Consider the following 25,625-nt stretch of genomic DNA (forward strand, 5'->3'; position numbering starts at 1 on the left):
GCACATATATACCTTAGTAACTTAACTACAGTATCAACCCTAATTTATTTTCTTATTTACTTTTAGTCCCAGTACCTTGTTTAACTGCTTGCGAGGCGTAATGCAAAGCAAAAAGAAATGATGAGCAGGCAGTATCGATGGAAAGTGATGGTCCAGTCAGATTAAAAATGTATGAAATCCTGTTAGCAGCTATGCTTACTGCTACCCCAGTTCCATCATAATGATTTATTTCAGTTACAGTTCTGCTTGATATGATCTCATAGTCTCGATTCATAAGACCTGTAAAAACAGCAGACATGATTCATGTTAACGAGAGAGATTAAAACATATGATCAGATCCAAACCTAGTGGTGTTCTTTGCTCTTGTAGTTTTATCACGTGCCACCTTACATCAGCACCTAGAGTGAAATCCTGGCTGTACTGAAGTCAATGGCAAAACTCCCATTGACTTCAGTGGGGCCAGGATTTTACTCCTTATCTACATATTTAACATTTGAAATTTGTCTGAAGGTATTAAATGACATGAAGGCCTCGTCTGCAAGAGAAAGTTGCACTGGTCTAACTAAAAATGTGATTCTAAACTGATTCAGTGACACTAGGACAAACCCCTATTTTGATTTAACTTAAACGGATTCCTAATTAACTTAAACTAAACCAATATAAGCCTTGTTTAAAACTGAAACCGAGTCTGTGGAATCTTTTGAACTATTTTAACTGACTGGGTTTTAAAATCACACCTTTAGTGAAACCAGCACAACTTTCTTGTGTAGCCCCGGCCTTAGTGCTCGATACTGGCACAGCCCTATGCAGCCGAGCAGGGCAGTGAGGCCTTATAAGAACCATCCCCATCCCGTGTGGCCATGCAGGATTTAGCTGGCTTATGAGACATTGGGTTGAGTGAGGCAAGAGCAAGAGCTGCACTCCCAATAGACTCCCTGTGAGCAGGTAGATGAGGGGAAAGGGGCCGTGTTGCTGATCGTGTGGGCATGCAGCCATGCAGTGGGAGGAGAGAGGAGTACGACCAGCTGGAGCACCAGAAGCTGGAGGCAAAAGGCTGCCAGAGTCATCAGGAGTGCAAGGGAAGCTTCCACACTGCTATCTCCATCCGGAGAGCACAGAGTCCATCCCCCTCCTTAGCCAGGCAGTGCTGTTTGTGATTTATGTAACAATGAACAATACAATTAATTCATTAGACAATGTCAGCTGTTCATAACATACAGTGTGCAGCATTGTTCAGAGCATGGTAGCTTTAGATATTCCATCATTAAATGAATAATGTTAGATAACTATGTAAAGTATATGGAAATGTGTACTGTTTTCCAAGATGCTAAATTTCCGAATTGGTTCACCACTAGACTGCGAGCTTACCAACAAAAACCCCTGTTTTGCTGCCACTGACATGTTCCATCGTGACTCCTGCATCCTCCAGTGCTCTGTACGTGCATTCCAGGAGTAACTTTTGTTGAGGATCCATGCGCTCAGCTTCCACATCACTAATTCCAAACAGCTTGTTGTCAAATGTGTTAAATCTAAGACATACAGATCAGGAAATGGCATGAGATTCTTATAAGGAAGCTAGGGAAATGTGATCTAAGTGAAGTTACTATAAAGTTGGCGAATAACTGGTTGAAAGAGTGTAATCCAAGAGTAGTTATCAAAGATTTGCTATCAAACTGGGAGAGTATATCTAGTGTGATAAAGTTCCTCCTCTAACTTGGTGGGTCCTGCGCTTATTGGCAGATTTGCTCACCTCAGTGATCTTCCCCTCTGGTGGAACCCACAGTCTGGGTCAACTCCTCCTGTGTCTGATCAGGAGTTGGCAGGTTTGGGGGAAACCCAGGCCAGCCCTCTACTCCGGGTTCCAGCCCAGGGCCCTGTGGATGGCAGCTGTCTATAGTGCCTCCTGTAACAGCTGCATGACAGCTACAACTCCCTGGGCTACTTCCCCATGGCCTCCTCCAAACACCTTTTTTATCCTCACCACAGGACCTTCCTCCTGGTGTCTGATAACGCTTGTACTCCTTAGTCCTCCAGCAGCACACCCTCTCACTCTTACCTCCTTGCACCTCTTGCTCCCAGCTCCTCACACGCACACCACAAACTGAAGTGAGCTCCTTTTTAAACCCAGGTGCCCTAATTAGCCTGCCTTGATTGGCTGCAGGTGTTCTAATCAGCCTGTCTGCCTTAATTGGTTCTAGCAGGTTCCTGATTACACTAGTGCAGCTCCTGCTCTGGTCACTCAGGGAACAGAAAACTACTCATCCAGAGACCAGTATATTTGCCCTCTACCAGACTCCTGTACCCCACTGGTCTGGGTCTGTCACACGAGTGAGGTCCCATGTAGGTCAGTGCTGGGTCCAGTACTATTCAATATTTTCATTAATGACTTGCATAATGGAGTGGCGACTATGCTTATGAAATTTGTGGATGACACCAATTTGGGAGGAGCGGTAAGCACTTTCAGGGACAGGATTAGAATTCAAAACACCCTTGATAAATTAGAGAATAGGTCTGAAATGAACAAGATTAAATTCAGCAAAGGCAAGGGCAAAGTCCTGCACTTAGGAAAAAAAATCAAATGTACAACTACAAAATGGGGAATAACTGAATAGATGGTAGTACCGCTGAAAAGCATCTGGGGATTATAGTGGATCACAAATGTAATGAGAGTCAACAATGTGAAGCAGTTGTGAAAAAAGCTAATATCATTTTAGGGTGTAGTAACATGAGTATGCAACACACATGAAGTAATTGCCCTGCTTTACTTGCCAACTTTCTAATTCTAAACATAGTTACACTCTGGAATAGGGTTCCAACGGAGGTTGTGAAATCCCCATTACTGGGATTAAGAACAGGTTGGACAAATACCTATCATGAATGGTATAGGTTTACTTGGTCCTGCCTCAGTGCCAGGGACTGGACTTGATGATTTCTCAAGGTCCCTTCCAGCCTTACATTTTTATGATTCTATGATGTATACAGCATGCACTATGAGAGAGTTTATTTGTGTTGCATATTCAATTGTGATTACATGACAAGCCAAACCTCTGTATCCCTCCAGGAAAAATTCACATCAGAAAGTAGCATGCCAGTTAAGCTACAAATGTACCGAGTACAAATGTGACCATAATGAATGGCTACGCAGGTGGTGTCGGAGAGAAGGCTTTGGATTCTTCGACCATGGGATGGTGTTCCAAGAAGGAGGAGTGCTAGGCAGAGACGGGCTCCACCTAACGAAGAGAGGGAAGAGCATCTTCACAAGCAGGCTGGCTAACCTAGTGAGGACGGCTTAAAACTAGGTTCACTGGGGGAAGGAGACCAAAGCCCTGAAGTAAGTGGGGAAATGGGATACTGGGAGGAAGCATGAGCAGGAGAGTGCAAGAGGGGAGGACTCCTGTCTCAGACCAAGAAAACAGGACAATCAGCGAGTTATCTTAAGTGCCTATACACAAATGCAAAAAGCCTGGGAAACAAGCAGGGAGAACTGGAAGTCCTGGCACAGTCAAGGAACTATGATGTGATTGGAATAACAGAGACTTGGTGGGATAACTCACATGACTGGAGTACTGTCATGGATGGATATAAACTGTTCAGGAAGGACAGGCAGGGCAGAAAAGGTGGGGGAGTTACATTGTATGTAAGAGAGCAGTATGACTGCTCAGAGCTCCGGTATGAAACTGCAGAAAAACCTGAGAGTCTCTGGATTAAGTTTAGAAGTGTGAGCAACAAGGGGGATGTCGTGGTGGGAGTCTGCTATAGACCACCAGACCGGGGGGATGAGGTGGATGAGGCTTTCTTCTGGCAACTAGCAGAAGTTACTAGATAGCAGCCCCTGATATCTGCTGGGAGAGCAATACAGCGGTGCACAGACAATCCAGGAAGTTTTTGGAAAGTGTAGGGGACAATTTCCTGGTCCAAGAGCTGGAGGAAACAACTAGGGGCAGAGCTCTTCTTGACTGCTGCTCACAAACAGAGAAGAGTTAGTAGGGGAAGCAAAAGTGGATGGGGACCTGGGAGGCAGTGACCATGAGATGGTCGAGTTCAGGATTCTGACACAAGGAAACAAGGAGAGCAGCAGAATATGGACCCTGGATTTCAGAAAAGCAGACTTTGACTCCCTCAAGGAGTTGATGGGCAGGATCCCCTGGGAAAATAACATGAGGGGGAAAGGAGTCCAGGACAGCTGGCTGTATTTTAAAGAATCCTTATTGAGGTTGCAGGAAAAAACCATCCCGATGTGTAGGAAGAATAGTAAATATGGCAGGTGACCAGATTGGCTTAACAGTGAAATCCTTACTGATCTTAAATGCAAAAAAGAAGCTTACAAGAAGTGGAAGATTGGACAAATGACCAGAGAGAAGTATAAAAATATTGCTCAGGCATGCAGGAGTGAAATCAGGAAGGCCAAATCACACTTGGAGTTGCAGCTAGCAAGAGATGTTAAGAGTAACTAGAAGGGTTTCTTCAGGTATGTTAGCAACAAGAAGTCAAGGAAAGTGTGGGCCCCTTACTGAATGAGGGAGGCAACCTAGTGACAGAGGATGTGGAGAAAGCTAATGTACTCAATGATTTTTTTGCCTCTGTCTTCACAAACAAGGTCAGCTCCCAGACTGCTGCACTGGGCAGCACAGTATGGGGAGAAGGCGACCAGCCCTCTGTGGAGAAAGAAGTGGTTCAGGACTATTTAGAAAAACTGGACGAGCACAAGTCCATGGGGCTGGATGCGCTGCATCCAAGGGTGCTAAAGGAGTTGGTGGATGTGATTGCAGAGCCATTGGCCATTATCTTTGAAAACTCATGGTGAACGGGGGAGGTCCCGGATGACTGGACAAAGGCTACTGTATTGCCCATCTTTAAAAAAAGGGAAGAAGGAGGATCCGGGGAACTACAGGCCAGTCGGCCTCACCTCAGTCCCTGGAAAAATCATGGAGCAGGTCCTAAGGAATCAATTCTGAAGCACTTAGAGGAGAGGAAAGTGATCAGGAACAGTCAGCATGGATTTACCAAGGGCAAGTCATGCCTGACTAACCTAATTGCCTTCTATGAGAAGATAAATGGGTCTGTGGATGAGAAGAAAGCAGTGGATGTGTTATTCCTTGACTTTAGCAAAGCTTTTGATACGGTCTCCCACAGTATTCTTGCCAGCAAGTTAAAGAAGTATGGGCTGGATGATTGGACTATAAGGTGGATAGAAAGCTGGCTAGATCGTCAGGCTCAACGGGTAGTGATCAACGGCTCCATGTCTAGTTGGCAGCCGGTTTCAAGTGGAGTGCCCCAAGGGTCGGTCCTGGGGCCGGTTTTGTTCAATATCTTCATTAATGATCTGGAGGATGGCATGGACTGCACTCTCAGCAAGTTTGCAGATGACACTAAACTGGGAGGAGTGGTAGATATGCTGGAGGGTAGGGATAGGATACAGAGGGACCTAGACAAATTAGAGGACCGGGCCAAAAGAAACCTAATGAGGTTCAACAAGGACAAGTGCAGAGTCCTGCACGTAGGACGGAAGAATCCCATTTACTGTTACAGACTAGGGACCGAATGGCTAGGAAGCAGTTCTGCAGAAAAGGACCTAGGGGTTACAGTGGACGAGAAGCTGAATATGAGTCAACAGTGTGCCCTTGTTGCCAAGAAGGCTAACGGCATTTTGGGCTGTATAAGTAGGGGCACTGCCAGCAGATCGAGGGATGTGATCATTCCCCTCTATTCGACATTGGTGAGGCCTCATCTGGAGTACTGTGTCCAGTTTTGGGCCCCACACTACAAGAAGGATGTGGAAAAATTGGAAAGAGTCCAGCGGAGGGCAACAAAAATTATTAGGGAGCTGGAGCACATGACTTATGAGGAGAGGCTGAGGGAACTGGGATTGTTTAGTCTGCAGAAGAGAAGAATGAGGGGAGATTTGATAGCTGCTTTCAACTACCTGAAAGGGGGTTCCAAAGAGGATGGATCTACACTGTTTTCAGTGGTACCTGATGACAGAACAAGGAGTAATGGTCTCAAGTTGCAGTGGGGGAGGTTTAGGTTGGATATTAGGAAAAACTTTTTCATTCAGAGAGTGGTGAATTACTGGAATGGGTTACTTAGGGAGGTGGTGGAATCCCCTTCCTTAGTGGTTTTTAAGGTCAGGCTTGACAAAGCCCTGGCTGGGATGATTTAGTTGGGAATTGGTCCTGCTTTGAGCAGCGGGTTGGACTAGATGACCTCCTGAGGTCCCTTCCAACCCTGATATTCTATGATTCTATAATGTAAATTTAATACCCTTGTAGCGAGGAAAATTACAAAGGAAGCCAGTTAAAGAGAAATTAAAAGAAACTGTCATAAGAATGAAATACTTGCAAACACCATAATAAAAGTTAACACTAAATGTATATCCAAAATTTTAAAAAAGTAAGAGGACCAAAGAAATGCCACCATGACAAAAAGAGGTGGTTAGAAGAAAAAATTTAAAAATTGGAAGGCAAATCTTACTGAGGAAAACAGAAAGGAGCATAAACACTGGCAAGTCAAGTAAAAGTATAATGAGGCAGGCCAAAAAATAATTTGAAGAGCAACTAGCAAAAGACACAAAAACTGACATAAAAAAAAATGTTTAAGTACATCAGAAGCAGGAAGCCTGCAAAACAATGAGTGGGGCCACTGGATGATTGAGGTGCTAAAGGAGCATTAAAAGAAGACAAGACCATTGTGGAGAATTAAATTAATTCTTTGCATTGGTCTTCACGGCAGAGGATGTGAGGGAGAGTCCCACACCTGAGCCATTCTTTTTAAGTGACAAATCTGAGGAACTGTCCAGATTGAGGCATCAGAAGAGGAGGGTTTGGAACAAACTGATAAATTAGAAAGTAATAAGTCACCAGGATCAGATGGTATTCACCCAGGAGTTCTGAAATAACCCAAATATGAAATTGCAGAACTACTAACTTTGGTACAAAGAACAGGAGTACTTGTGGCACCTTAGAGACTAACAAATTTATTTCAGCATGAGCTTTCGTGAGCTACAGCTCACTTCTTCGGATGCATAGATGAGCTTCTGTACCAGATGACTGGAGGACAGGAAACAGAATGCTGCTTTTTAAAAAAAAGGCTCTAGAGGTGATCCCGGAAATTAAAGGCCACTAAGCTTAACTTCAGTATCAGGCAACTTGGTTGAAAATATAGAAAAGGACAAAATTATCAGATACCTAGATGAACCCGGTATGTTGGGAAAGATTGAGCCTGGCTTTTGTAAAGGGAAATCATGCCTCATCAATTTATTATAATCCTTTGCGGGAGTTTACTAGGAAGTGGACAAGGATGAGCCAGAAATCCTTTGACAAGATCTCACACCAAAGGCTCTTAAGCAAAGTAAGCAGTCATGGGATAAGTATCAGTAATTTGTTAAAAGATAGGAAACAAAGGGTAAGACTAAAGGGTCAGTTTTCATAGTGGAAAGAGATAAATATCAGGGTCCCCAAGAATATGTATGGAGACCTATGCTGCTCAATATATACATAAATGAGCTATAAAAGGGGATAAACAGTGAGGTGGCAAAGTTTGCAGACAATACAAAATTACTCAAGATACCTGAGTACAAAGCTGTCTGAAGAATTACAAAGGGATCTCACAAAACTGGACAACAAAATGGCAGATTAAATTCAATGTTGATTAGTGCAAAGTAATGCACATTAAAAAAACATATTCCCAACTATACATACAAAATGATGGAGTCTAAAGTAGGTGTTACCACTCAAGAAAGAGATCTTGGAGTTATCATGAATAGTTCTCTCAAAACATCCGCTCAATGTGCAGCAGCAGTAAAAAAAAAAAAAAACTAACAGACAATTAGGATCCATTAGGAAAGGGAAAAGTATTGACAAGAAATATCATAATGCCACTATATAAATCCATGGTATGCTCACACCTTGAATACCATGTGCAGTTCTGGTTGACACATCTCAAAAAAAGATATATTAGAACTGGAAAAAGTAGAGAGAGAGGCAACAAAAATTATTAGGGGCATGGACCAGCTTCCATATGAGGAGAGATTAAAAAGTCTGGGACTGTTCATCTTAGAAAAGAGACGACTACGGTGGAATATGATAAGATCTATAAAATCTTGTATTGAGTGGAGAAAGTGAATAAAGAAGTGTTGTTTACCCATTCACATAGCACAAGAACCAGGGATAACCCAATTAAATGAATAGGCAGAAGGTGTAAAAGAAACATAAGGAAGTACTTCTTCACAAAATGCACAGTTAGCTTGTGGAACTCATTATTGTAGATGAAGATTATAAATGGGTTGAAAAAAGAATTAAATAAGTTAATGGTCCATCAAAGGCTATTAGTGAAGATTGCCTCGGTGTTCCTAGTCCTCTGACTGCCAGAAGCTGGGACTGGACAACAGGGGATGGGTCACTCAAATTTGCTCTGTTCTGTTCATTCCCTCTGAAGCATCTGGCACCAGCCACTGTCAGAAGACAGGATACTGGGCTAGATTAATCATTGGTCTGACCCAGCATGGCTGTTCTTATGTTGTTCTTCTATCTGTTACGCACTCCCTCCAAAAATATTTATCTTTACAACAGTATATTTACCAAATAGCCAGAGGGAGCAACTGAAAAAAAACTATATAAAGAATTGAAATAAATAATGGAAGAAAACAAATATTAAGAGAAAAATATTTTTTAAAATGTTATACCACTAAACTAGGGAAATAAGATTATTATTCACATATATATATACAGTTATATATATATATATATATAACTGTAGATATACATTAGATATTGATATAGCACTGTCAAGTTTCACAATAAAAGTGGTTAGACAAATTCCAGTGACACATTTTTAGTCAGAATTTGCTGATTTGTGAAAATCAAAATGATCTGCAGAGACAGTTTGGTATCAATGAAGTTCCAATAGAACCCAGGCAGAGGATTCCTAGGTGTCCCATAAAGTCACGCTCCACTGCCCTGTGTTTTGTTTTTTTTTTGGTTGGTTGGTTTGTTGGTTGGTTGTTTTTTTGTTGTTTTTTTTTTAGAAAAAACATGAATGGAAACAGTTAGACTTTTCCAAAACAGAAGATTTCAGAATTTCAGACATTTTGAAATGTCAAAATTTCCTGTGGAATGGAAATTCTGAGTTTCAACCAGCTCATCTTATGAACAAGGGGCCAGATTCTCAGATGGTGTAAATTTTGGTAGCTCTTCTCAAGCCAGTGCTAATCACTTCACTGGGAACAGGATTACACTTTAACATCTAATGTAAGAAATTTGACCAATGGTTTAGGAACATAGAAACAGGCTTACCCATCAATAAGTGCAGCTCGCGTCGTGCATATTTTTCCTGGTTTGGTATCATCTGGATCATACCATTCTCTGGTATTGAATCTTTCTGGGGTTATTTCTACAGTACAGTTTCTTCCCTCCACTAGTACTTGCCAGAAATTGTCGATTCCTTCACCTGTTGCATCAATAGTTTTTAAAACAGGATTAAATGTTTTTCCCCCTCAACAGCACATACCAACATAGAAACCCTTCAAGATCTACCTTGTAAAAGTTAAATTGTATATTGTCTTTTTTAAAAAAATGACTGGAGATAAGGAAATGAAAATTCTCCAGTGACAAGGAATTACTTCTTGCACTCTGAGTATTTACAAAATTACAAAACAAAAAAGCAAACCCCACAAAATCCTGTTGTCTCCATTTTGAGAAGCATTGGGATATTTTTCATAGCTATTAATGACCTAGCTATTTTCCAAGCTATTAATGGCGTCAGAGACATTCACGTCTGCCATGAAGCATATACAATATATACTGATCACAATTCAATATTTATCAGTGTGCACAAACTACCTGCTTTCCAGCATCATAGTATGAGTAATCCTGTCCACTGTTGTGTTGATGTAAGTTAACTTCATTGAAGTCATCAGCGTTTACCCAGATGTAAAACTGTTGTGATGTGGCCTGTCACTGTTCCTTATAATGTACAGTATTTGTTCTTTTCAAAGGTAAGTTTTACGTTCATATACTAGGTTACACTGTCTGGTTTGTTTCTATAAATATAGGTAATTGGTGTTTTATTGGGGGTAGAGGCCAAGTTTTATCTTCCCAGAAATAGAGCTGCAGTTGCATAGAGATGATCTATAAAGGGTTTAGTTGTCTTTTCACTTACTGCATGGTGCTTTCCATCTGTTGAGAGCTAATAAAATGATAGGCTGCACAGATAGTGACTCCTCTAGTGACACTTCCCATTGTAAATCCTATTGTCAGTTATTTATAACTTTGTCCATATTGTTTTGTTGCTTAGGCTGCTGGTGTGCTAAGACCACAACCTAGCATCCTGATTAATATTGTCTCACTGTTTCCTTTTACTCCCCTGTCTGTCTGTATCCATCTGTTGTTTCTTGTCTTATACTTAGGGATCCTGGTCCATGACTAGGGCTCCTAGGAGCTACAATAATACAAAGAACAATCATGTAAATTCTTATAACCATTCTCAATTCTCAATTCATTGAGAAGCTCTTGAACCTCAATGCTTTGGAGAAAGGACTTGAAATTACACACCATGGTCACTCTGGAGACAGGTATGTGCCTTTTCCCATCTCTGTGAAAATCTGCCCAAACTTGACCAAGTTATAAGCTTCTGAAAAATCTCAGTTTCCATATGCTCAGTAGGAGTTTGTTAGAATTTGGCAACTAAATTCTCTGAAGGTTCCATCTGCACTGAGCATGTTCCACCCCCTTCATGTGCTGATCAGACTGCATATGCCAGGGGTGACCAAACTTAATGACCCTCCGAGACGCATATGACAATCTTTAGAAGTTCAAGAGCTGGAGCCCTGGCAGGGGCACCCCGCAGGGTTGAAGGCCCACCAACCTGCTGCAAGGCAGAGGTCCCAAGGCCTCCCTCCCCCGAGTCTGGTAAGTGGAGAATGGGGCGGGGGGGGCTCCGCGATCTGCACTTTAACTGTAAAAGAGCCACATGTGGCTCACGAGCCACAGTTTGGCCACCCCTGACATATGCACTATCCCTGCTGAGTGACTGAGCATGCGCCGGCCAGGGGATGCAAGGAGGAGCAGAAATTTCCATGGAATTCCTGCTTCTGGCTGCTGCAGACCTGTAAGGAGACTGTCTTTCCTCTGTGCTCAGGGGCTGCTCTGGCCATTTCATTGCCCCAAGCATGGCAACACGCCGCGGAGGGCACTCTGCCGGTCGCCAGTCCTGTGGCTCCGGTGGACCTCCTGCAGATGTGCCTGTGGAGGGTCCGCTGGTCCCGCGGCTCCGGTGGACCTCCCACAGGCGTGCCTGCGGATGCTCCACTGAAGCTGCAGGACCTGTGGACCCTCCGCAGGCATGCCTGCGGGAGGTCCACCGGACCCGCCTGCTGCCCTCCCGGCGACCGGCAGAGCGCCCCCTGCGGCATGCCGCCCCAAGCACGTGCTTGGCGTCCTGGGGCCTGGAGCCGCCCCTGTCTGTGCTCAGTGCTCCCAGGGTGTGATTTGAATGCAGAGGAATGGGAATTGGGGGTGGAAGAGGTGGAGGGCAGGGAAGGAAGGGAGTTAAGAGCTGGGAGTGGGGGGACAGGGGCAGGAGAAGTTGGGGTCAGAAGATGAGGAAGAAAGGAACAAAAGGGAGTGCAGGAGCCAGGGATGAGAGGATAGAAGTGAGGAAAGAAGGAGCAGGAGCTGTGTGAGGGGAGGGGAGTTGACATGCAGGAGCCAGGGGGGATAGAAAAAGGGGAGGAGACACAAACTGGGAGTGGGGGACAGGAACAGAATGGGACAGGGAGAGGAGAACCATAACCACTAAAGAACATTCCCCTAAAGAAACTGGGATTTGAACCTATTACTCCCGAGTCTCAACATTATTTTGCTGTCTAGCAAATAGCTGTGAAACCCACTGGCAAAGTGTGTATGTCTCATCCCCCTGTAGTGACAAGTCCACCTAGAAGATACCAACCTTCTAGTGCTCTCAGGTACTTCGTTAACTCAACTGGTGAAGGACTGTGCTGCAGAACTAAAGATCCCTGCCCTGATAATGATTCATGTGGGGGGGGTCAGGATCTTTCTACCCAATGAAATTTGGATTTCTTTCATTTTTTTAAGTTTTTTTTTTAAACTTAGGAATTTACTAGGGCTGTCAATTAATCGCAGTTAACTCAAGTGATTGACTCAAAACAAATTAACTCAAAACAATTAATCACAATTAATTGTAGTCTTAATCACGCTGCTAAACAATAATAGAATATGCTTCTATGTTGATAACACTCCTTAAAAAAATAACATGTTAATTAAATTTCTGACTGAACTTCTTGGGGGAGAATTGTATGTCTCCTGCTCTGTGCTTTTACCTGCATTCTGCCATATATTGTGTTATGGCAGTCTCAGGGGACGACCCAGAATGTGTCATTTGATTTAAGAACTCTTTCACTGCAAGTCTGACGAAATGCAAAGAAAGTACCACAGACAGCTATATCACTTGACCCTAGGTTTAAGAATCTGAAGTGCCTTCCTAAATCTGAGAGGGACAAGGTGTGGAGCATGCTTTTAGAAGTCTTAAAAGAGTCACACTCCAATGCAGAAACTATAGAACCCGAACCACCAAAAAATAAAATCAACCTTGGCATCTGACTCAGATGATGAAAATGAACATGAATCTCTGCACACGGCTTTGGATCGTTATCAAAGAGAACCCATCATCAGCATGGAGGCATGACCTCTGGAGTGGAGGTTGAAGCATGAAGGGACATACGAATCTTCAGCGCATTTGGCAGGTAAATATCTTATGATGCTGGCTAAAACAATGCCACGCGAATGCCTATTCTCACTTTCAGATGACATTATAAAGAAGAAGCAGGCAGCATTATCTCCTGCAACCTCAATCACGGTGAATTTGGCTCAGAATTAGTATTTTTTCAAAACCAGATTTTTAAGCCTGATTCTTTGGCATGGATTATGTATGTTTGTTTAAACTGTATCTAATTTTTATGTCTGTGGTTATAATTCAGGTTCATATAAAGGGATGGGCCAGTGCATGTCATTTAAGGAAGAATGACTAGTTTGCAAGTCCCATATGGGAAATATAACCTACAGCTGCTATAGAAATGGTCTATGGGTAATAATGAAAGCATAATAAAGAGAGTGTTAAAAAGAAAATCCTGGTTTAGAACGTATGCATGCACAGAAATCTGGTATTATCCATAAAGTCCATAAAGTTCTCAAGTTGCCAGAACAGTTTGTGTATGAGAGAGAAAATAATGACAAACCGTGATAATATGTAATCAAACAGCCACATTATCTGAAAGCTGACACATACTTCTTGGTTACTGCTGTATGGCCTTGTTTAGTAGTCTCAGATTTTTTAGGAGTATTTATGTTCCTATAACAGCTACAGAATAATATCACCATGGTCTTTTTATTTAGCAGATTAGAGCAAATTGCAGACTCAGGATAAAGCATGGATCTTAATGGGGTTGAACATGCTTAGGTTCAATATGGCCTGTAGCCTACAAATTACCCCACTTTTTACTCCATGTGAACAATTGTTTGGAGTGATGTTGTAACTGTGAGGGCAGGGGCGGCTCTAGGAATTTCGCCACCCCAAGCACAGCGGCACGCCGCGGGGGGCGCTCTGGCGGTCCCCGGTCCCGCGGCTCTGGTGGACCTCCTGCAGGCGTGCCTGCGGATGCTCCACGGAAGCCGCGGGACCAGAGGACCCTCCACAGGCACGCTTGCAGGAGGTACACCGGAGCCACCTGCCGCCTTCCTGGCGACAGGCAGAACGCCCCCCATGGCATGCCACCCCAAGCATGCGCTTGGCGCGCTGGGGTCTGGAGCCGTCCCTGTGTTAGGGTCCCAGGATATCCGAGAGATAAGGTGGGTGAGATAACATTTTATTGGACCAACTTCTGATGGTGAAAGAGCAAAGCTTTAAAGCTACACAGAGCTCTGAACTGAACTCTTGACAGTCATGTTAAAAAACTCATGAGTTTTACAAGCTGTTCTTAAATAACATTTTGGGTTAGGTTTGCTCTAAATCTCAAAGCAATGAAAAACTGCCTCATGTCTATCGGTGTGAAGAAGCAATTAGTAGAGATTGAGCCCCATCCTGTTGTTATGGAAGCAGAAGTCAGGAGCACAGAGAGGAATGTAGTCAGAGGTTAATGCTTTGGGCCTAATCCAAGACAATAAAGTCAATGGGAGAATTCCTGGGAGTTTCAGTGGGCTTTCGATCAAGTCCTTTATTTGTCATAAGCAGGAAGTGACAGTCACACTACTTCCCGGAGCAGTGAGACTTACAGTATTCACTTATAAATGTCTTCTCTGAACCTAAAACATCAGGCAGTGTTCTAAATCTAAACCCAGATCCTCATTCAGTAGTTTGAACCTACTAACGATACATTCCCTGCCATATGATATTTACTTCTGGGGGAATTCTGCTCCAAAAAATTAAAAATTCTGCACACAATATTTTAAAATTCTGCAAAATTCTGCCTTTTTTGTCAAAATAACACAATATCGTCACAGCAGTTTCAATTATTTTGGTAATTTATTTCAAAATAGCTGTCTGCAAATATGGCTGTAACAATACAGACACTGAAAAAGATTCAGAAAATTTTTTGTGTGAAATAGATTCCTTACTAGGCATATAAATACAGAATTTTGAGTAATTCATTTGAATTACAATATCAAACCATATTTCCTGCTCCCCTCAGAAGCAGTGCAAAAGCTTGGGGGAGTCAAGGGTAATGGGGGAGCAGAGGGAGAGGGATGGCGTCTGGGAGTGAACCTGGTGGGTTGTTGGGTGTGGGTGGGAGAAATATGGAACAGGTTTTGGGGGGTGGCAGGAAGGGGTTGTTAGGGAGCCTCTCCTCTGCAGACCCTGGCTGACCTCTAGGCTCTCCCATTCAGTCAGGCACATCTGCCCCTGTCCCCATGTGTCCCTCCACCCCCATTAAGTCACCCACTCCCCTATTCCCATATGTCCCTGCACCCCACTCAGCAACCCCCATGTGTCCCTGCACGCAGTGATTTCCCTACCCCCCCCCAGGGTGTACACCCCCCCTGAATTTTCCCAACCACCCCCCCAGTTTTGTGAGCTAGTTACATACCAATTTAGTGACTGTTTGGCAATCTGAATTTAAACTGAAACATTAATACACACTTTAAAAGCTTATACAGTGTATGATAAAATATGTGTATCTGAAAAAGTATAATAGATTTGAAAAGTATGACCATAGACTAGCTTCCTTGCTTCCTTATACAGCTGTTTTTTATGATGTCAGTGCATTCATTTTGGTGATGTTGGCCAACCTAATAATTTCAAATGATGATTTGTAAGCAAAGTCTAAATGAGCTCTCCCTGACAGCTAGTGATGAGCTGGGGGCTAAGGCTTCAGGGCCAGATTATATTTACATTCACACCTAATCTACCTAGGGATCCAGCAAACAGAGCTGTGTTGCCCAAGTGATAGTTTTTGGCTGGGGTTGGGTTACAAACCACTTGAATGTGGGGGAAGGGGGGGATGAAATGTTGTTCTTATTGTATGAGTAAAGGGCAGTAGAACTGTACTTAGCCTGTGATGATTTGAAGGCATCAAGAGAGAGGGTGGGGACCTGCCCCTCTCCACTGTTTAAAGACAGAGCTGATTAGGCTCCATAGATAGTCTTTTGTTCTGTTAAGTGACCACTGCAGCTGAAATCACTGACAATCAGGTCTAAGTGCTTAGTCCTGTTGTGGGGACAGTGTTCCTGTGGGTACAGTGTTTTTGTGTAAGAGACAGCCCAGACTGCACTAGCAGCGAGGTTCCCGCACTGAGAGCTCAGCTGAAATCACTGAGAGCTGGTGGAACCTCAAGAGACCAACTCACAGAGGTCACAGTGGTAGGTGACAGCAGAAGGTGACTGTGCAGGGCCATTGGCAACAGAGTGGTGGAGTGAACGGTGGCACAACGAACAGCCGTGGCCAGAGCAAACTGTTCCTTTTTGTCCCCCACCTGGAAGGTGTACTCACGTGAAAGCACCTCTGAACTCTGACTCTCCACTGACCAAGGGCAACACTGGTGAGCGGGGTGCAGTGGAGAGAAAAGTGAGGGGCACGTTAAATAAACATTTGTTTGTTGGACTATATTTTAGTCACTTTGCTCCAGAATGCTAGATTTGTGACTGGGAATGGAAACTTATATAAATATGTTTCCCAGTAGGCCAAGATTTTTAAAATGCAGTATTTGCCAAGGTTGTTATCTCACATTGTTGCTATCTTGGGAGGTCATTATGTTGGGGAGTTTCTGTACTAAACATTATTATTATAATTAATTTTTACATAAGAATGGTCATACTGGGTCAGACCCATAGTCCATATAGCCCAGTATCCTGTCTTACAACGGTGGTCAAGGCCAGGTGCTTCAGAGGGAATGAATAGAACAGGGAACCATCAAGCGATCCATCCCCTGTCGCCCATTCCCAGCTTCTGGCAAACAGGCTAGGGACACTCAGAGCATGGCGTTCATCCCTCTCATCCTGGCTAATAGCCACAGATGGACCTGTTCTCCAGGAATTTATCTAGTTCTTTTTAAAATCCTGTTATAGTTTTGGTCTTCACAGCATCCCCTGGCAAAGAGTTCCCTGGGTTGACTTTATATTGTGTGAAGAAATACTTCCTTTTGTTTTTTTTAAATCTGCTGCCTATTAATTTCATTGGGTGACTGCTAGTTCTTGTGTTATGTGAAGGATTAAATAAAATTTCCTTATTCACTTTCTTCGCACCAGTCAAGATTTTGTAGACCTCTATCATATCCCCATTAGTCATCTCTTTTCTAAGCTGAAAATTCCCAGTCACTTTAATCTCTCCTCCTGTTTCATACCCCTCATCATTTAAGTTGCCCATCTCTGTACCTTTTCCAGTTCCAATATATATATTTTTAGGATGGGTGACCAGATCTACACACACTATTCAAGGTGTGCACGTACCATGGATTTATATAGAGGCAATATGATATTTTCTGTCTTATTATCTATCCCTTTCTTAATGATTCCCAACATTGTTTGCTTTTGTGACTGTTGCTGCACATGGAGTGGATGTTTTCAGAGAACTATCCACAATGACTCCAAGATCTCTTCCTTGAGTGTTAACAGCTAATTCAGATGCCATCATTTTGTATGTATAGTTGAGATTGCTTTCCAATGTGCATTACTTTGCATTTATCAACATTGAATTTAATTTGCCATTTTGTTGCCCAGTCACGCAGTTTTGTGAGATCCCTTTGTAGCTCTTCGCAGTCTGCCTGGGACTTAACTATCTTGAACAGTTTTGTATCATCTGCAAATTTTGCCACCTCACTGTTTACTCATGATTACTTATGAATATGTTGAATAGGACTGGTCCCAGTACTGACCCCTCAAGGATACCACTATTTATCTCTCTCCATTCTGAGAACTGATAATTTATTCCTACCCTTTGTTTCCTATCTTTTAACCAGTTACTGATCCATGAGAGGATCTTCCCTCTTACCCCATGATGGCTTACTTTTCAAAAGTCAATTTAAATTAAATACATTTTTTAAAATTATATATTTTTTTAGAAATCTAGATCTGTTATGTGTTTTGGTGTAACTTGCATTTTCCTTATGTTAAATTTGCATTATCCTAACAAAACATTTACTTTATTCACTTTCTTCGCATCAGTCAAGATTTTATAGACCTTTAGCATATCCCCCCTTAGTCGTCTCTTTTCTAAGCTGAAAATTCCCAGTCATTTTAATTTCTTCTCCTGTTTCACACCCCTAATCATTTTAGTTGCCCATCTCTGTACTTTTTGCATTTCCACTATGTCTTTTTTGGGATGGGGTAACCAGATCTGCACACAGTATTCAAGGTGTACATGTGCCATGGATTTATATAGAGGCAAAATGATATTTTCTGTCTTATTATCTATCCCTTTCTTTAAAAAGCAAAGGTTTCAGAGTAGCAGCCATGTTAGTCTGTATTGCAAAAAGAACATAAGCTTTCGTGGGCTACATCCGATGAAGTGGACTGTAGCCCATGAAAACTTATGCTCAAATAAATTTATTAGTCTCTAAGGTGCCACAAGTCCTCCTGTTCTTTTTAAAAAAACAAACAGAATGTTGGGAATCGCTGGCTGCCGTTGCACACTGTGAGTGGAAGTTTTCAGAGAACTATCCACAATGACTGCAAGATCTTTCTTAAGTGTTAACAGCTAATTCAGACTCCTTCATTTTGTATGTATAGTTGAGATTGTTTTCCAATGTACATTACTTTGCATTTATCAACATTAAATTTCATCTGCCATTTTTGTTGCCCAGTCACCCAGTTTTATGAGATCCCTTTGTAATTCTTCGCAGTCTGCCTGGGACTTACCTATCTTGAATAGTTTTGTATCACCTGCAAATTTTGCCACCTCGCTGTTTACCCATTTTTCCAGATCATTTATGAATATGTTGAACAGCACTGGTCCCAGTACCGACCCCTCAGGGATGCCACTATTTATCTCTCTCCATTCTGAAAACTGATAATTTATTCCTACCCTTTGTTTCCCATCTTTTAACCAGTTACTGATCCATGAGAGGACTTTCCTCTTACCCCATGATGGCTTACTTTTCAAAAGTCAATTTAAATACTTTTTTTTTAAATGTATATTTTTTTAGAAATCTAGACCTGTTATGTGTTTTGGTGTAACTTGCATTATTCTTATGTTAAATTTGCATAATCCTAACAAAACATTTACTTTATTCATATATTTTTTTATATATCTCATTGGTCCTGACACCCCCCCTGTAAATTCGAACACCCCCCCTAATTTCAATTCCTGGGGAAACCACTGCCTGCACGCCCTCCCCCATGTGCCCCTGTGCCCCCCAGACAGTCCCCTTCTCTCATCCCTATATGTCCCTGAACCCCCTCCCCCATCTCCATGTGTCTCTGTGCCCCAGCTCAGCCACCCCCTCCACCGTATGGCCCTGCACCCCTTCCCCCCCATCCCCATATGGCCCAGTGCCTCCACTTCCATTCAGCCCCTGTCCGCCCTCCCCCAATAGTCTTTATGAACCCCAGTCTGTGACCCCCCCCCAGCCCCATACTGTCTATCATCCTGTCTCCTAACCTGGCCCCATAGGCATGGCACTGCCAGGCAGGCAACCTCTCCCTTTCCCCATTGACAGCTGGGTCTGCTTCCACCTGGGAGCAGCTGTTCTGTTCTAGTGCCACAGCGGCCCCTGGTGGGCAAAAGGCAGAACTGCAGCAACTTTCCAGCAGAAGTTACTTTCTGCGGGGGAAAAAAAGTATGGTATTTGTGACACACTAATTATGTATGTGTGCAGTGGCGCAGAATTCCCCCAGGACTAGATATTACTACATACTGCACAGTAGCACAAATTTACTATAGATACAGTAAGATACTGTAGTCACAGAAGTTAATACTTTGGGCCTAATCAAAGCCAATAAAGTAAATGGGAGAATTCCTGGGAACTTCAATGGGCTTTGGATCAAGTCCTTTATTTGTCATAAGAAGGAAGTGACACAGTCAGTCACACTACTTCCCGGAGCAGTGAGACTTTCACTATTAACATACAAATGTCGTCTCTGAACTTAAAACATCGGGGAGTGTTCCAAATCTAAACCTAGATCCTCATTTTGTAGCTTGAGCCTATTAATAATGCAATCCCTTCCATATTCATAGATTCATAGACTCTAGGACTGGAAGGGACCTCGAGAGGTCATCGAGTCCAGTCCCCTGCCCTCATGGCAGGACCAAATACTGGATAGACATTTATCTAACCTACTCTTAAATATCTCCAGAGATGGAGATTCCACAATCTCCCTATGCAATTTATTCCAGTGTTTAACCACCCTGATAGTTAGGAACTTTTTCCTAATGTCCAACCTAAATCTCTCTTGCTGCATTTTAAGCCCATTGCTTCTTGTTCTACCATTAGAGGCTAAGGTGAACAAGTTTTCTCCCTTTTCCTGATGACACCCTTTTAAATACCTGAAAACTGCTATCATGTCCCCTCTCAGTCTTCTCTTTTCCAAACTAAACAAACCCAATTCTTTCAGCCTTCCTTCGTAGGTCATGGTCTCAAGACCTTTAATCATTCTTGTTGCTCTTCTCCAATTTCTCCACATCTTTCTTGAAATGCGGTGCCCAGAACTGGACACAATACTCCAGTTGAGGCCTAACCAGCGCAGAGTAGAGCAGAAGAATGACTTCTCGTGTCTTGCTCACAACACACCTGTTAATGCATCCCAGAATCACATTTGCTTTTTTTGCAACAGCATCACATTGTCGACTCATATTTAGCTTGGGGTCCACTATAACCCCTAGATCTCTTTCCTAGACAGTCTCTTCCCATTCTGTATGTGTGAAACTGATTGTTCCTTCCTAAGTGGAGCACTTTGCATTTGTCTTTATTAAACTTCATCTGGTTTACCTCAGACCATTTCTCCAATTTGTCCAGATCATTTTGAATTATGACCCTGTCCTCCAAAGCAGTTGCAATCCCTCCCAGTTTGGTATCATCTGCCAACTTAATAAGCGTACTTTCTATGCCAACATCTAAGTCGTTGATGAAGATATTGAACAGAGCTGGTCCCAAAACAGACCCCTGCGGAACCCCACTTGTTATACCTTTCCAGCAGGATTGGGAACCATTAACAACTACTCTCTGAGTACGGTTATCCAGCCAGTTATGCACCCACCTTATAGTAGCCCCATCTAAATTGTTTTTGCCTAGTTTATAGATTAGAATATCATGCGAGACCGTATCAAATGCCTTACTAAAGTCTAGGTATACCACATCCACCGCTTCTCCCTTATCCACAAGACTCGTTATCCTGTCAAAGAAAGCTATCAGATTGGTTTGACATGATTTGTTCTTTACAAATCCATGCTGGCTATTCCCTATCACCTTACCACCTTCCAAGTGTTTGTAGATGATTTCCTTAATTACTTGCTCCATTATCTTCCCTGGCACAGAAGTTAAACTAACTGGTCTGTAGTTTCCTGGGTTGTTTTTATTTCTCTTTTTATAGATGGGCACTATATTTGCCCTTTTCCAGTCTTCTGGAATCTCTCCCGTCTCCCATGATTTTCCAAAGATAATAGCTAGAGGCTCAGATACCTCACCTATTAGCTCCTTGAGTATTCTAGGATGCATTTCATCAGGCCCTGGTGACTTGCAGGCATCTAACTTTTCTAAGTGATTTTTAACTTGTTCTTTTTTTATTTTATCTTCTAAATCTACCCCCTTCCCATAAGCATTTACTATGTTAGGCATTCCTTCAAACTTCTCAGTGAAAACCGAAACAAAGAAGTCATTAAGCATCTCTGCCATTACTGTAAACATCTTATCACATAGTAAAACAGAGAGGCTTGAATGATAGCACTCTTTGATACAGTATTGTGATTTGTATTTATTCAAAACTTACCTCCGGGAAAACTGCATCCTATCCCCACTATGGCAATTTCATCTCCAGTTGCCGTCATTTTTTCAAATCTATTCTTGAACTGCAAAATACACTTTTAAATATGACATAATTCAAATGAAAGTATATTTCTCTCATTAAATAAATATTCTTGCAGAAGTTGAACTTGCCATAATCACACACATCCAGACAAAGCTTGATTAATCTTGAGCATTCTGTGTAGGTTGTGTGAGATTCATACTCCCAAATGGTGACCAGACTGCTACTATCTCAGTCTGTTTGATAGTGGACTTTTTTGCAACTGCATCACACTGTAGACTCATATTCAATGTGTGATCCACTATAGCCCCAGATCCTTTTCAGCGGTACTACAGCCTAGGTAATTATTCTCCATTGTGTAGTTTCACATTTTTATTTCTTCTTCTGAAGTGTAGTACTTTTGTCTTTATTGAATTTCATCTTGTTGATGTCAGACCAGTTCTTCAATTTGCCAAGGTGATTTTGAATTCTAATCCTATCCCCCAAAGTATTAGCAACTCAATCATGTTGTGACAAATTATGAAGAGGTCATGTGATGGGGTTTCACCCCATTACAGGCTAGAAAGGTGTTGATAGCCAGTTAGTTACATTTATTGCACCTGTGCCATAATTAATTCATAGATTCCAGTACCAGAAGGTGTGATCATCTAGTCTGACATCCTGTATAACACAGGCCACAGAACTCCCCCCAAAATAATTCCTAAAGCATATCTTTTAGAAAAACTTCCAATCTTGTTCTTAAAATTACTAGTGATGGAGAATCCATCATGATCCTTAATAAATTGTTCCAATGGTTAATTACCCTCACTGTTGAAAATGTATGTCTTATTTCCGGTAGAAATTTGTCTAGCTTCAACTTCCAACTTCGTGTTTCTTTGCTAGATTGAAAAGCCCATTACCAAATATTTGTTCCCCACGTAGGTGCTTATAAACTGTGATCATGTCATTCAGTAACCTTCTCTTTGTTAACCTCAGTAAATTGAGCTCCTTAAACCTATCACTATCAGGAATATTTTCTAATCATTTAATCATTCTCATGGCTCTCCTCTGAATCCTCTCCAATTTGCATCCTTCCTGAATTGCAGACACCACAACTGGACACAGAATTCCAGTAGCAGTCACGCCAGTGCCTAATACAGAAAACCAATCTCTCCACTCTTACTTAAGATTCTCCTATTTATGCATCCAAGGATCACACTTGGCCCTTTGGCCACAGTGTCATACTGGGAGTTCATGTTCAGATAATTATCCACCACTACACCAAAATCTTTTTCAGACTCACTGCCTCCCAATATAAAGACCCCTATCGTGTAAGTATGGCCTACAGTCTTTGTTCCTAGATGTATATATCACATTTAGCTGTATTAAAACCCATATTGGTTTCTTATGACCAGCTTACCAAGCAATCCATGCACACTGATCAGTGATCTGTTAGTTAGTTTGACTACCATTAATTATACTGTCCTCCATTAATTTTTTATTGATCAAGTCCCATATCATCCGCTCCATTAACTTGCCTGAGTTCAATGTTAATTAGTTGCTCTTCAGCCAGAGGGGCAGGAAGAGACATCAGGTGATAACTTAATGGACACCTGGGCCTCGCAAAGGGAGACAGTTCCTTCTGTGAAGGGGCCTGAGCTGAAGTCTGCAGGTAAACAGACACCCAAGGAAGGCAGTCTGAGGGGTGAGTGCTCAATATTGGAACGGGGGAAAACTTCAGACTAGCTGACATAGGAGATTGAAGACAGAACCCAAAGGAAAGGCTGCTCTGTTAGATATTAGTTTGAGGTTTTCTTGCGCTTACAGGGATCTGAACTACACAATTCTCAGGTGGACGGCTGAGTTGCACACAGCGGCTGATGGTCAACAGGGTGCACTGGAGATTAAGACCCCTGAAACATTGCACCCTGATGTGCTGGGGCGCTACGGGAGTGAGTGTGCACCATAACAGGTGGTGCCTCCATTCATACTGGCGGCAATAAAGGGCCACTACTGCCGCAAAAGTGGGAAATGTTGGCTAAAAGGGGGCATGCTGAGGGAAACAACAGAGTGAGAATTCAACATTTCCCAGCCAATGGGAGCTGCAAGCGGTAAACAAAGTGTCTCATGGCCTGCCAGAAGCTTACCCTGAACAAGCCGTGAACCAAGTTTAGGAACCCTGGTATAGACCATCAGAGATCCCTTTGTAACTTTTCACAGTCTGCTTTAGATTCAACTACCTTGAGTAATTTTGTATCATCTGCAAACTTTGCCACCTCACTGTTAACCCCCTGTGAGGCTGTCTAGCAGGTGAATGGCTTGCCAACTACAAAACCAGTTTCTCCTCCCTTGGTTTTCACACCTCAACTGCTAGAACAGGGCCTCATCCTCCCTGAATGATCTAACCTCGTTATCTCTAGATTGCTTCTTACTTGCATATTGTAGACGGGCTGGACTCACCCCTGCGGCGCCTCCTGCTGGTGACTCTGGGAATTAGCTCGTTTTCCAGCACGGAGCGCCCTCTGCAGGCCGGTGATCCGCCTGTCCTCTGGCCCGAGTCCCTCCCTGGACCCCGGTGCCCTTTCACATGGGGTGCTGCCCCCGGCAGTAATCCCTTTCTCTCAGGGTCTCCCCTCCTTGAGGAACCCCCACCCTCTATCCCCACCTTGCCTCCGTATATGGCTACTGCCAGTCATTGTCTAGCCCCACGCCCTGGGGCAGACTGCAGTATCAGCCTATTCATCACTGGCAAGGAGGGTTTGGACCTGCTGCCTTGGCCTACCCCGGGCTGCCCTCTGCAACCCCCAGTACCTGCTAGCCCAATGCTAGGCCGCAGCCTGGGGCTTTCCAGGCTGGAGCTCCCCAGCTCCTCTGCCATTCCCCAGCGCTGCTCCAATCTCAGGTACTCTGTATCAGCTCTCTGCAGCCAGGCCCATCTCCCTCTAAAGGCAGAGAGAGACTGTTTTTTGTGCTTCTGGCTTCCCTGGCCTTTTATAGGAGCCAGCTGTGGCTCAGTTTGGGGCGTGGCCCCAGCTGCAGCCACTTCCCCAATCAGCCCAGCCTAAAGGCTGTTTTCTCCTGCCTCGGCCCCTTCCCAGGGCTGTTTTTAACCCCTTCAGAGCCAGAGCAGGTGTCCACCCTGCTACAATATTGTCGGAGAAAAACTCAGTTCTCGCTTTGTCTTTTGGGTGCAGCAAAATCAAATACTTTATTATTTCTCCAGTAATTACAATGGAGGGAGAGAGTGCCATAGGACACAGGGTTGCCCCAGTCCCGGACAGGTCTCTCAACTGGTAAACAATTACAGCAAACCTTTATACCTTTGTTACAGACAATTTCTAGCAATAATACAGACGGTAAAAAGCAACAAATACATTTTGTTTATACATAAGCCTTTCTGCTATCTTATTTGTCTCACTCCTAAAAGACACCAGCCTGCATATTTGGTTATCAAGTTGCAAGGTCGTAATAACTTTTTACACAGTTCTTGTCCTCTGCCTCACACTATCTTCGCTTCTACAAATCTCACGTCATTAGGGTCACAGCTAGCCTAACTCTTGCTAACTGACTGACATGCATTAAAATCCCCTTCAAATCCTTGTTAATTCTTTCCCTGCTTCCACAATATATATACCTGCCCCTGGAAATTTCCACTACTTGCATCTGACGAAGTGGGTATTCACCCACGAAAGCTCATGCTCCAAAATGTCTGTTAGTCTATAAGGTGCCACAGGATTCTTTGCTGCTTTTACAGATCCAGACTAACACGGCTACCCCTCTGATACTTAGCAGGTTACTATCACTCCGATGCTGGCAGACCAGCTCAGACTAGAGCAACAGAGCAATTCACTTGTGTGCCAATACCAAAGAAATGCTAAAAGGTCATAGTGTGTTCAAGCCAATTCACTTGTTAGTATAGAACAAAAGGAAGTACTAACATTATTCTATCCACTTGTCTGTTTCCTGTGCTTGCTATCCTTGTTCTTAATTAACCCTAGAACAATAATGGCATTAGTATTTAGGTGTGATTTTACTTGATGTGTAAAGCTGCATGAAAACTAATGAAGAATTGTTTCTGGCTATCACATTGTGTTAATACTATGTTTACCTCTTGGAAACTGGAGCCTTGGAAATGTAACTGAAGGAACATGTTGACTTCAAAGTGTGGGTCATTGTGTGCCCAAC

General features: G+C 43.0%; 1 protein-coding gene across 2 annotated transcripts in view; it reads right to left on the reverse strand.

Moving 5' to 3' along the window:
• The window catches only part of LOC120397379 (6-methylsalicylic acid synthase-like), a 37,483-nt gene extending 13,100 nt beyond the window's left edge, over positions 1-24,383 (reverse strand). For both annotated transcript variants that reach the window (XM_039523120.1, XM_039523119.1), the window contains exons 1-5: positions 24,252-24,383; positions 21,426-21,504; positions 9,291-9,444; positions 1,369-1,529; positions 76-279 (exon numbers count right to left, since the gene is read on the reverse strand). In XM_039523120.1, the coding sequence (XP_039379054.1) occupies positions 76-279; positions 1,369-1,529; positions 9,291-9,444; positions 21,426-21,483 (577 nt within the window). In that variant the 5' untranslated portion in view covers positions 21,484-21,504; positions 24,252-24,383. The remainder of the gene's footprint in view (positions 1-75; positions 280-1,368; positions 1,530-9,290; positions 9,445-21,425; positions 21,505-24,251) is intronic.
• Positions 24,384-25,625: the final 1,242 nt, after the last annotated feature.

The sequence above is a fragment of the Mauremys reevesii genome, linkage group 2 (genome assembly GCF_016161935.1).
Source record: "Mauremys reevesii isolate NIE-2019 linkage group 2, ASM1616193v1, whole genome shotgun sequence".
Lineage (NCBI taxonomy): Eukaryota > Metazoa > Chordata > Testudines > Geoemydidae > Mauremys > Mauremys reevesii.